General features: G+C 42.0%; 1 protein-coding gene across 4 annotated transcripts in view; it reads right to left on the reverse strand.

Annotated features, from left to right (window-relative positions):
• nmt2 (N-myristoyltransferase 2) overlaps positions 1-13217 on the reverse strand; it is a 93908-nt gene that overhangs the window by 10310 nt on the left and 70381 nt on the right. For 2 of the 4 annotated variants that reach the window (XM_072508659.1, XM_072508660.1), the window contains exons 8-10: positions 9666-9774; positions 9025-9195; positions 1486-1653 (exon numbers count right to left, since the gene is read on the reverse strand). In XM_072508659.1, the coding sequence (XP_072364760.1) occupies positions 1486-1653; positions 9025-9195; positions 9666-9774 (448 nt within the window). The remainder of the gene's footprint in view (positions 1-1485; positions 1654-9024; positions 9196-9665; positions 9775-13217) is intronic. The other 2 variants (XM_072508662.1, XM_072508661.1) reach the window with 2 other exon arrangements.

Here is a 13217-nt window from a genome sequence, read left to right on the forward strand (position 1 = left end):
GCACCCAGAGATGCGAGAGGTCAAACAAGCCAAGGGAATACACAATAAATGGGAAGATACTAAGAACTGTAGAGGAAGTGAGAAACCTTGAAGTGAATGTGTACAGATCCCTGAAGGTAGCAGCACAGGTGGATAACGTGTTCAAAAGGCACATGGTATCCTTTCATTTATTTGCCAAGGCATAGAATATAAAAGTAGGGTTGTTATTCTGGAACCATATAAAATATTTGTTAGGTCGCAACGGGAGTACTCTGTGCAGTTCTGGTCACCTCATTACAGAAAGGATGCAATTACACTAGAGAGGGTACAGAGGAGATTTACGTGGATGTTGCCAGGACTGGAAAATTGCAGTGATAAGCAAAGACTGAATCGGCTGGGGTTGCTCTCCTTGGTGTGAGAGTAAGTGGAGATCTGATTGAAATGGACAAAATTGTGAGGGGCCTGCATAAAGTAGTTGAGATGGACCTATTTACTTTAGCAGAGTGGTCAGTAACTGGTGGGCAAAGATTTAAAGTGATTGGTAAAAGGATTAGCGAGGAGATGAAGAGAGGTTTTTTTTCACTTTGAGAGTTGTAGAGGTCTGGAACTCATTGCCCGAATGAGTAAGAGGCAGAAACCCTCAACTCATTTAAAAGGTGTTTGGATATGCACCTGAAGGACTGTAACCTGAAGGACTATAGGTCAAATACTGGAAAGTGGGATCAGGCTGGTGTCTTGTTTTCCAACCTGTGCAGACACCAAGCTCCAAGTGGTCTTCTTCTGTGCCATGAGCTTTCTAAGAAGTTTATTAAATTTTATGATCGTCACCTCTCCATTGGCATTGAAACATTTACTAGCAATTATCAACTAAAAAAACTGCTCTGAATGCTCCCTCCCTACCGTTAAGTATGAACTTCCACAGAACAACAAATTTATGATAGGCCAACAGATGTGTATAGTGATAAGCGCAAACGTTCAGGTATCTTCAAATCCTTGTAATCAGAATTTGTGTTGTCTCAAGTCTTAAATGGAAATCCAAATCAAGTCCACTTTAGGATGCACCAGCACTTCAAGTTCTTATCCCCACCACAACTCTCTTATTATTTAAATATTACATTTTTGGCTCTACTCCTTCATGTCTTTAGACATAAAGAGCTCTGTCCTATTAGAAAACAGTTTAAAAACTCCAACCATGCATGAGCCAGCAGTGTACACAGAGTTGCACTTCCAGCAAACTATAGCTGACGATTTGAGACCCTTTGCTCAATGACAGTAAATTCTGACATATAATTCAACAAATTTATTCTAGAAACAAGCGGTATTAATTACATTACCACGAGAACAGTATTCAGTACTTCACAGTTCACATAAACAATTCATGCTGTAACTGCTGTATTGCCCTCAAAACATTTTTGTAACTCAATTAACCATGGATACATTTTATGCTGCAACTGTTATATGCTGTTAGATCTTACACTTCAAGAGATAAAAGAACGAAAGGTTTACCGATTTTGCAATTATTAGTGCATCATTCATAAGATCAATAAGTGGGGTTTCAGTGTGGACATTATAAAAGGAATAGGCAGCCTTAAGATTCTTATGAATAGGATGATGCATAACCGTGGAAGGTAAAGTGTAGAAGCTCACAAAGTCTGTCAGTTCACCATCAGAACCCTGAAAGAAAATAAATAGTTGTTTAAAGGAGTTAATTGAAGAAAGGTTAAAGGCAATTTGAATTCAGTTTGATCATCTTTACAAAACTTGTCCACAAATATATGGACAATCCAAAATTAGCAGCTAACTGATACAAACGAAAATAATAATTGCAAATATGTTTAGAGGGTAGAGGGAGGGGGAATGCAGTTAGTGTATCACTGTGATTGATGTCTGAAGGAAGCTGAAGTAATGTACATAAATACATGATTGTTGAATAAGTTATATTAATTGATCACTTTTCCAAAGATGACTTGTTAATTAATGTTCAAATAAAAATATTTCAAAATCAATAAGATGGAAAAGGTTAATTAGACATGGGGGTGAATTCTCCACCAAAGGGATTCTCCATTCCACCAGCAGAACACCCCTGCCTGCGAGTTTCCCGGCGGCGTGAGGTGGCTTCAATGGGAAATCCCATTGGTCAGCTGCAGAATGGAGAATCCCACCGCCAACAACGATGCGTCACCGAAAAGCATACGTCTGGGAAGCGGAGGATTCACCCCATTATTCTTTGTTGAAAGAATGCTTAATATTGAGAGAATTGGTAGTTTTGTAATTTAAACTACACCCTAAAATACAGAGCAATTTATAAAAAAACTTACTAGAATCCCATAATTTCAAGTTTCATAAATTACTTCTGGCTAATACAGAAGCGGTGGAAAAAACACCCACTGTACAAGTCCCCCCACCTTTCTATCAATAGGTGGTTTCCCCAGAACACAGATTGTGCATATAAGCACTTATTTTTCGGTGGTGAATCAGAATGCCATACTAGATAAAACTAATTTTTGAAAATTTTGAAATCCATAAAGCTTTTAGTTGCATAAAGACATTCCTAACACACATTTTATAAGATAAAATCACGTTCCGGCTACTAGAAAAGGCTACTTTTCTAGCTCACAATGTATGCAAAAAACAAAATCAAAGCACAAGTGTAGGTGTTTAAAGTCAAGAAAAGATTTTAAGACAATTTCTGTGCTATTGGGCCACAAAGAATTAGATAAAATGGATTTGAAATATGGTTATGAATTTAATAAATTGGCAGTAATTTATAAATATGCCAACTATCATAGTTCTGAGGTATAAGGTGGTAAGGAGCAACAGAACGCTATGGAAAAAAAGATTTTTCCAGATTTAAGAACATAAGAACTAGGCGCAGGAGTTTAGTTTAGACGGGCAGCATGGTCGGCACAGGCTTGGAGGGCCGAAGGGACTGTTCCTGTGCTGTACTTTTCTTTGATCTTTGAGTAGGCCAGCTGGCCCCTTGAGCCTGCTCTGCCATTCAATAAGATCATGGCTGATGTTTTTGTGGAGTAACCTTTTCGTCCTTTACTGTTCAAAAATGTATCTACTTTGCCTGAAAAACATTTAATGAGGTAGCCTCAAATGCTTCACTGGGCAGGGAATTTCATAGATTCATGACGCCTTTGGGTGAAGACTTTCCTCCTCAACTCAGTCCGAAATCTGCTCCCCCCTTATTTTGAGGCCATGCCCACTAGTTCTAGTTTCACCTGCCAGTGGAAACAACCTACCTGCTTCTATCCTATCTAATCCCTTCATAATGTTTTATTTTTCTATAAGATCCCCCCATTCTTCTAAATCCCAATGAATATAGTCCCAGTCTACTTAGTCTCTCATCATAAGCTAATCCTATCAACTCCTCTGCACACCCTCCAGTGCCAGTACATGAAGCCAAACAATTAGTTATTGATATAGCAGGTGTTATAACCCCTTATTAAAACAGTTCTGATGAAGGACTTCTTTGGGTTATACAGCTAAAATATATATTTTTTTGAAAATATTTTTACTTGATTTTTAACATTTAAAATATACTGGCCATTGTTATGTATATTGTTATATTACTGTGTAAAGGATACTCAATGTACTGTCATGTTTGGCCAAAAATTTTGAATAAAATTTATTTAAAAAAAAACATTTAAAATATACCACGTAACCAAGTAAAATAAAAATAAAAAACATATACCCCCCCCAATCTTCAACACTCTTAATATCTCAGAGCAAACACCTCCTCATCCCCACCAAAACCCGCTCACCCCTCTCCAACTCAGCAGCTGACGACAGCTAAGACATCACAACCCATCTTTGCTCATTTGTAGCTCATTTTTAAAAAATGGCGCATCCCCAAAATTGATTGTTTATACTTTTTGTTTTTCAAATTGAAAATTTGCTAGACTATTTGGTCTCTTGTTGAGGGCATATTAACTGTCTAGCCAATTTCTGGAAAGTACCAGCATTCAACTATCTAAACAAGACAAAAGCTGGTTGCCAGCTGCCTGCCAAAACCCCCCATAGATTTTAAACTGCTGAATTAACAGTCAAATACATCGATTGTGGAAGAATCTGCATCATCATCAGTTTGCAAAATTATCTTTCTATTTCCATTTTAGATTAAACACAGTCTAACACAACCCAATTTCCTAAAGACAAATTTTAATGGAATATTTCAAAGAAAACAAGTATATAAAATATTTTGAGCCAAATTAAATCTATAACATACAAATAGCAGTGCATTCTAGTTTATACTCATTTTCCAAAATAAGTAATTTGTTTAATTCCACCTCAACTATACTTTTCATTATTTGGAAGTTCTATACATGTCTCACCTCAGTCTCTTTTTCCAGTGAAACTTAAGTTTAGTCGCTTCAGCTTCTCGTTACAAATAAGCACCCCCCCCCCAATGTCAGTATAACTTGGCTTGAATTTAACAAGGAGACAGAGGTTCAAACTAGTGAAAGGTAAATTTAGGGGTAATATCAGAAAGTTCTTCAGCATAAGTTCACACCCAAAGCCCATCAGTACCTGACTTACTTGGCCATATGTTTTCCAACACTTGCAAAATAATTGGACATAAAACCCTTCCATCCAGCCCATTCAAATTCAGCCTTCCAAAAGATGCTACAATCTCCAAATTATACTTTAAATCTTTCCAGGATTTTCACCTCCGCTGTTTTATCTGGTACTCTGTTCTATACAATGACCAGTTTGCATGAAGAACTTTCTGATGTTACCCCTAAATTTACCTTTCACTAGTTTGAACCTCTATCTCCTTGTTCGAAGTGTGAACATGAGATAAAATGTAGAATGCAAGCTCCAGTATTCGAAAGAAATAGCACCCAAATGTAGCCAAGTTTCAAATTTCAGCCATATCAACATTTTTAAAAGACAGATGCCACCTGCACCCTCTAAAGCTTCAAAATATTTATATTTCCAAACAAACATAAAAATTAGGATCAGGATCAGGTCATTCGGCCCCTCAACTCTACTCCGCCATTCAATGAGATCATGGCTGATCTATTTGTAGCCTAAACTCCACATTCTGCCTACCCACAATAAACTTTGGCTCCCTTGTTAGTCAAGAATCTACCTGTGCCTTAAAAATATTAATTGATCGTCGCCCCACTGCTCTCTAGGGAATAGAGTTCCAAAGATTCACAACACTGAGAAAAAAAATTCTTATCTAATTTCGGCCCTAACCTCATTAAAACTTAAGTAAACAATTGTATGGAGAGATTTGTAATCAGCTTCACCCATGTTCAAGAGCTGCTAGCTCAGAGATGAAGAACTGCATGTGATACGAACTAGGCGTGAATATGCCACACTACCATACACAAATTTCTTAATCAAAACGTCTGTGTCAGCAACTAAGATATTTAAAGAGACAGACCAGTCTTTATCTGCTTTATCTTGTACTTATTTTGGATATGATCAATAATCACTCCCAAACTATTTTCCTGGAGCGCCATTTACCTTTGTTTTCAATCTCCAATTAACTATTAGCAGGCATAGGGAAGGAAAGCTCAGTAAGTAAACTTAACCTGCTTTCATAGGGCTTCAAAAGCAATGCTGATAGACAACAAAGCTGGTCTGTTACTTGCACGCTTAGCCAGAGTGCAGAATATTGTAATATGGAAGACAATATTGACATTCAAACATCGCTAGCCAACGCTTTCAGGGCAGTCGGTTCCAATACAGTCAGGCTGCAGTGCAGCATCCATGCTGTCAAGCTAACTTGCCATAAAGATAAAACTAAGCTTGTATCTTAGCTTGGGCTTGGGCCGCACGGTAGCACAAGTGGATAGCACTGTGGCTTCACAGAACCAAGGTTCCAGGTTCAAGTTCCCGCTGGTTCATTGTCTGTGCGGAGTCTGCACATCCTCCCAGTGTGTGCGTGGGTTTCCTCCGGGTGCTCCGATTTCCTCCCACAGTCCAAAGACGTGCAGGTTAGGTGGATTGGCCATGCTAAATTGCGCTTAAGTGTCCAAAAAGGTTAGGCGGGGTTATTGGGTTACAGGGATAGGGTGGAAGTGAGGGCTTAATGTGGGTCGGTGCAGACTCAATGGGCCGAATGGCGTCCTTCTGCACTGTATGTTCTATATTCAATATCATATTCTTAATTACAAAAATATACATAGATTGAAAGGGTCTTAAATTTTCTAATCCAATCTATTAGGTTGTACCATTTCACTAATAAAGGTGGAAAGTCTATTTCCTCTTTCAAAGAAATCACTTTGCAGAAGTACAGGTATAGTGAATTTTCAATATTATTTTCTGCATGTTAGAAGCATCATTTAAATTACGAGTTACATAAAATTCTATTCTTGTGAGAAACGTTTTACATACCCATCAATACACTATTTATTACTCACTTCATTTCAATATTGTTAACGTGGCAGTAAGATGAAGAAAAACAGCAAATTATAAGAGTATTTCATGTTCTCTATCAAATGCTTTTAAAACATGTTGCTAAAGCTTACTTTAAAATACTCCGGCATGCTCTGAATGGTCTATGATACTGAAGCAGTCCATGACCAAATGCAGTAAAACCGGGACAATATTCAGATTGGGCTCACAAATGTCAAGTAACATTCGTGCCATACAAATGCCAGGCAATGACCATCTCCAACAAAAGAGAATCTTACCATCGCTCTTTGACATTCAATGACATTACCATCCAGTGAATCCTCCATTATCAATGGAGGTTACCATTAACCAAAAACTCAACTGGTCTGGCCATAAAAATACTGTGACTACAAGAGCAGGGTAGAGGCTAGGAATCCTGTGGCGAGTAACTCACCTCCTGACTCCCCAAGGCCTGTCCATCAAGACACAAGTCAGGAGTGTGATGGAATATACTTCACTTATCTAGATTACTGCAGCTCCAACAACATTCAAGGAGCTTGGCTGCATGCAGGACAAAGCAGCCCGCTTGATTGGCACTTCTTCTACAAGCATTCCCTCCCTCCACCGACACACAGTGGCAGCAGTGTGTACCCTATACATGATGCACTGAGGAACTCACCAAGGCTTCTTAGGCAGCACCTTCCGAAACTACAACAGCTACCATCTAGAAGGACAAGGGCAGCAGAAACATTGGAACACCACCACCTGGAAGTTCCCCTCCAAGTCACTCACCATCTGACTTGCAAATACATCACCATTCCTTTACTGCCGCTGGGTCAAAATCCTGGAATTCCCTCCCTAACAGCACTATGCGTACACCTACACCACATGGACTGCAGTAGTGCAAGAAGGAAGCCCACCACCACCTTCTCAAGGGCAGTTAGGGTTGGGCAAAAAAACAATGACAACATAACTTGCTTTCCTGCAAATGTTCTCAACATGAGTTTAAGTAGTGCCCAAGTTTTTGAAACATATCAAATTTTGAATAAACATTTATTTGACTGTATTTTAATATTACCTGTGAAACACAATAAGGCTTCCTTATTCTTTTTAAGCATATAACATTTACAATTTTCAAAAACAAAGTACCTATTTCAACAAAAAGAATCTGATTAGCCGTAGCAAAATTTATCGTTCCTTTCTCTGGTTTTGGAATAAAATTTCACAGGTGATAAAAGGCCTCCAATTCCAGCCCCTCCCCTCCATTCCTGAACAAGGATAGAGTCCCCCTCGTTCTCACATTTTACCCCACCAGTCTCCGTATGCAAAGCATAATCCTCTGCCATTTCGCCAACTCCAGCGTGATGTCACCACCAAACACATCTTCCCTTCACTCCCTCTGTCAGCATTCCGCAGAGACCGTTCCCTCTGGGATAATCTAGTCCACTCCTCCACCATACCCAACGCCTCTCCCATCACCCATGGCACCTTTCCATGTAACACTTGCCTCTTTACCTCTTCCATGCTTAACAACCCAGGCCCAAAACACTCATTCCAGGTTAAGCTGCGTTTCACTTGCACCTCTTTCAATTTGGACTATTGCATTCGCTGCTCCCAATGCGGTCTCCTCTATATCGGGGACCAAACGCAGTCTGGGTGATCGCTTTGCTGAGCACCTTCGGTCTGTGCGCATTCAGGACCCTGACCTTCCTGTTGCTTGTCATTTTAATACGAGACCCTGCTCCCATGCCTGTCCTTGGCCTGCTGCAATAGTCCAGTGAAGTTCAACGCAAACTGGAGGAACATCATCTCATCTTCCGGTTAGGCACGCTACAGCCTTCCGGTCTCAACATCAATTTCAACAACTTCACATGATTAGCTCAACCCCTTTGTTTTCATTCCATTTCATTTAACTGTCTTTTACCTTTTATTTTTTTCTTGTCTTTCTTTATATATATTTTCCCCCCCTATCTTATTGCCCCTTTCCTTACCTTTTCTCCCCTTTGCATTCCCTTTTCTCATTTTACCTCTCCCCAACCATGTCCCCCACCTCTACATCGGTCTCAGCTTACCCTCTGATTTTAGTTTCTCTGCTGTTTGGCCTTTCACACCTTTTATTCTCTCTCGGGACTGCCATTAAGCTCTTTTCCTTTGGGTTTTTGTGGCTGTGACTCATCTTTCATTCCCTCACCCTGCAGTATAAATATCTCCCCTTTTCTATGCCTTTTAGCTCTGACAAAGGGACATCGATTCGTTAACTCGTTTCTCTCCTTACAGATGCTGCCAGACCTGCTGAGATTTTCCAGTATTTTCTCTTTTGGATATTTTTCATGTTCAGCCTAGATAACTGTCAAGGGATATAGGGGTAGGTGCAAAGTTTATTATAATTTTTTTTTGAAGCAATGTCATTACACGGGCGGCATGGTGGCTCAGTGGTTAGCACGGCTGCCTCACGGCGCTGAGGACCCAGGTTCGATCCCGGCCCCGGGTCACTGTCAGTGTTGAGTTTGCACATTCTCCCTGTGTCTGCGTGGGTCTCACCCCCACAACCCAAAGATGTGCAGGTAGGTGAATTGGCCACGCTAAATTGCCCCTTAATTGAAAATAAAGAATTGGGTGCCCTAAATTTTTTATTTTTTTTAAAAACAATGTCATTACACATCCTGACACACAACAGCAGTGCATTACCTCTACCACATAAGTGTCAATAATGTTTTCACGGGGCAATAACCAGTGGATCACTTCTTCCTCACTCATCACTGGAGCAAGCTCAAACTGCTTGAGATAATTAAAGAGCAGCTCTTGTACTCTTTTTATATCCTTTTGCTCCATTGGCCTCAAGCCCGTTGTCTTGGGGGTCTAGCAGAAAATAAATATAATGGAATTGTCATTGAGATAAACAGAATTTGGTATTGCCATTTGTAACTAAAATGCAGTTTAGCCTCCTTTCATGCCATCAGTACATGTTGTATCTTTATTTGAACCCATAGGAATATACACATAGCCACTAACTGCAATGAGTATAATTTTAATATTTAATTAAAAAGTACAAATACTGATATTTCAACATTTACACCACAGAACATTTTTTAAAAGATAATTATTTTAGCACGAGGAAATTATCTTTCGAATAATTTGATGTAACAGATATTGATGACTACAATACATTTAGGATATTCAATATTGCAAAGTGCTATTGAGCTGAAACTGTTCAATTCTTCCCTCATTGAAACAAATGCTGTAGGAAAGTGACAATTAGAAGCCAATTAGAAAAGGATTCATTATTCCATAGCCTCTATTTTAGGAAGCAAGTGGTTTGAGCTGCTTACATCTGGTAACCTGTAGAGCTTCATGGTTCTCTGTAAAGTCATGTTTCTGCTGAGATGAGAGAACTTCACTTCCACCAGCTTCCTGGGGTTCAAAGATCGATGCCAGTACCTTGGAATAGAACAGCAGCATTCAACTTAAAGCAAATAATCATCAGTGATATTGTAACATGAATGCCCTTAGATCACAAGTGTGTTAATAGCAAATTAAATACAGCCTAGTTTTGAGTCAGAATGGTAGAATCTGAGTTTATAATCATGCACATGAATCTGGCCTCAAAAAGTTGAGTGGTTTTCAAGCATTTCATCATAAATTGTAAGTTAAGTCACCCAATCCACCATGTAGAACTTTGAGTCACAGACAAGGCCACTTCCTTGTGTCTCTTCTCATCTATATTAAGTTAATCCCTTCCAATCCCACTTCCTTCCATATATGCCCTTAAATAATTACTCCCCAGGAATAAACTCTCCCCCAAGCCACTTACAAACTCTTATCTAGTTAGTCCTTGTCACCTGTGCAGTTGTGAATTTTCTCAATCATTTCCTAACCTCCAACTTGATATTAACTCTCTTTCCTGCTGGCTGTTCTTCGGGGTGATATAACTAATCTTTGTTTCCTCATTTTCAAGGACATGGTCGTGAGCATATCTGGAAAACAACTAATTTAAACATCATCCAGAAAAGCAATGATAACCCCAATTTCTTTTCTCCTCTACCAACTGCTTCTACCATCCGCTATCTCCTCCATTATAATCTGTAAAAACAAGTATGAAGATGCATGGAGTGATGTACAACCCTAAGAACGGGCAGCACGGTAGTTAGCACAGTTGCTTCACAGTTCCAGGGTCCCAGGTTCGATTCCCGGCTTGGGTCACTGTCTGTGCGGAGTCTACACGTCCTCTCAGTGTCTGCGTGGGTTTCCTCCGGATGCTCAGGTTCCTCCCACAGTCCAAAGATGTGCAGGTTAGGTGGATTGGCCATGCTAAATTGCCCTTAGTGTCCAAAAAGGTTAGGTGGGGTTACTTGGTTACAGGATAGGGTGGAGGCAGGGGCTTAAGTAGGGTGCTCTTTCCAAAGGGTGGTGCAGACTCGGTGGGCCGAATGGCCTCCTTCTGCATTATAAATTCTATGATTCTTTTAAAAAAAAATTTAGAGTACCAAATTCATTTTTTCCAATTGAGGGGCAATTTAGTGTGGCCAATCCACCTACCCTGAACATCTTTTGGGTTGTGGGGGCGAAACCCACGCAAACACAGGGAGAATGTGCAAACTCCACATGGACAGCGACCCAGAACCGGGATCAAACTTGGGACCTTGGCGCCGTGAGGCAGCAATCTAACCACTACACCAACGTGCTGCCCTTGATTCTATGATTCTAAGAACATGTGCCCAACTGTTCCTGTCATATCCCCCTTACCGTCAAGCCTCCCCCAAGTTATCCACTACTGCCACCCCCCACCAGCACGGCAGTCCTTAACCAGCAGATTTCCCTAGTTTCTCTATCTCCCACATGTGGGGCGAAATTCTCCCCAAACGGCGCGATGTCCGCCGACTGGCGCCCAAAACAGCGCCAATCAGACGGGCATCGCGCCGCCCCAAAGGTGCGGAATGCTCCGCATCTTTGGGGGGCCCAGCCCCCCAACATTGAGGGGCTAGGCCGGCGCTGGAGGAATTTCTGCTCCGCCAGCTGGCGGAAACGGCCTTTGTTGCCCCGCCAGCTGGTGCGGAAATGACATGTCGGGGCGGCGCATGCGCGGGAGCGTCAGCGGCCTCTGACAGTTTCCCGCGCATGCGCAGTGCAGGGAGTCTCTTCCGCCTCCGCCATGGTGGAGACCGTGGCGGAGGCGGAAGGGAAAGTGTGCCCCCACGGCACAGGCCCGCCCGCGGATCGGTGGGCCCCGATCGCGGGCCAGGCCACCGTGGGGGCACCCCCCGGGGTCAGAACGCCCCGCGCCCCCCCCAGGACCCCGGAGCCCGCCCACGCCGCCTTGTCCCGCCGGTAAGAAAGGTACTTTAATTTACGCCGGCGGGACAGGCAATTTATCGGCGTGACTTCAGCCCATTCGGGCCGGAGAATAAAGCGGGGGGGCCCGCCAACCGGCGCCGGAGACTTCGGCAACCGGCGGGGGCGGGATTCACGGCAGCCCCCGGCGATTCTCTGACCCGGCGGGGGGTCGGAGAATGACGCCCGTATTCTCTCAGCTGACCTTGTCCATGAGATCCACTTCCTTCTCTCTCGACTCTATTCCTGATAAACTGCTCCTTACATTTCTTCCTGGTCCCCATGCCGTAAATACTTCCCTCTCCTCAGACATTGGCCCACTCCCTCACAAAGCCACAGTCATCCCACCCCTCTTTTTAATTCCTCTCTGGCCACAGGGTAGGTGCCAGAAGATTGGAGGTGTTTTCAGCTAATGTGTTTCCACTTTTCAAGAAGGATGGTAGAGGTAAATCAGGGAATTACAGACCAGTGAGTTTCACATCAGGGGTAGGGAAACGATTGGAGAAAATTCTGAAGGAGAAAATGAATTCCATTTGAAGAGGGAAGCTTTGATCAGGCTTTGTCAGACGGAGGTCATGCCTAACAAATTTGTTTAAATTTTTCGAGGAGGTGATCGGATGTGTAGATGAGAGTAGATCAATTAGAACATAAGAACTAGGAGCAGGAGTAGGCCATCTGGCCCATCGAGCCTGCTCCACCATTCAATGAGATCATGGCTGATCTTTTGTGGACTCAGCTCCACTTTCCGGCCCGAACACCATAACCCTTAATCCCTTTATTCTTCAAAAAACTATCTATCTTTATCTTAAAAACATTTAATGAAGGAGCCTCTACTGCTTCACTGGGCAAGGAATTCCATAGATTCACAACCCTTTGGGTGAAGAAGTTCCTCCTAAACTCAGTCCTAAATCTACTTCCCCTTATTTTGAGGCTATGCCCCCTAGTTCTGCTTTTACCCGCCAGTGGAAACAACCTGCCCGCATCTATCCTATCTATTCCCTTCATAATCTTATATGTTTCTATAAGATCCCCCCTCATCCTTCTAAATTCCAACGAATACAGTCCCAGTCTACTCAACCTCTCCTCGTAATCCAACCCCTTCAGCTCTGGGATTAACCTAGTGAATCTCCTCTGCACACCCTCCAGTGCCAGTACGTCCTTTCTCAAGTAAGGAGACCAAAACTGAACACAATACTCCAGGTGTGGCCTCACTAACACCTTATACAATTGCAGCATAACCTCCCTAGTCTTAAACTCCATCCCTCTAGCAATGAAGGACAAAATTCCATTTGCCTTCTTAATCACCTGTTGCACCTGTAAACCAACTTTTTGCGACTCATGCACTAGCACACCCAGGTCTCTCTGCACAGCAGCATGTTTTAATATTTTATCATTTAAATAATAATCCCTTTTGCTGTTATTCCTACCAAAATGGATAACCTCACATTTGTCAACATTGTATTCCACCTGCCAGACCCTAGCCCATTCACTTAGCCTATCCAAATCCCTCTGCAGACTTCCAGTATCCTCTGCACTTTTTGCTTTACCACTTA

Source organism: Scyliorhinus torazame, chromosome 6 (assembly GCF_047496885.1).
Source record: "Scyliorhinus torazame isolate Kashiwa2021f chromosome 6, sScyTor2.1, whole genome shotgun sequence".
Classification (NCBI taxonomy): Eukaryota; Metazoa; Chordata; class Chondrichthyes; order Carcharhiniformes; family Scyliorhinidae; genus Scyliorhinus; species Scyliorhinus torazame.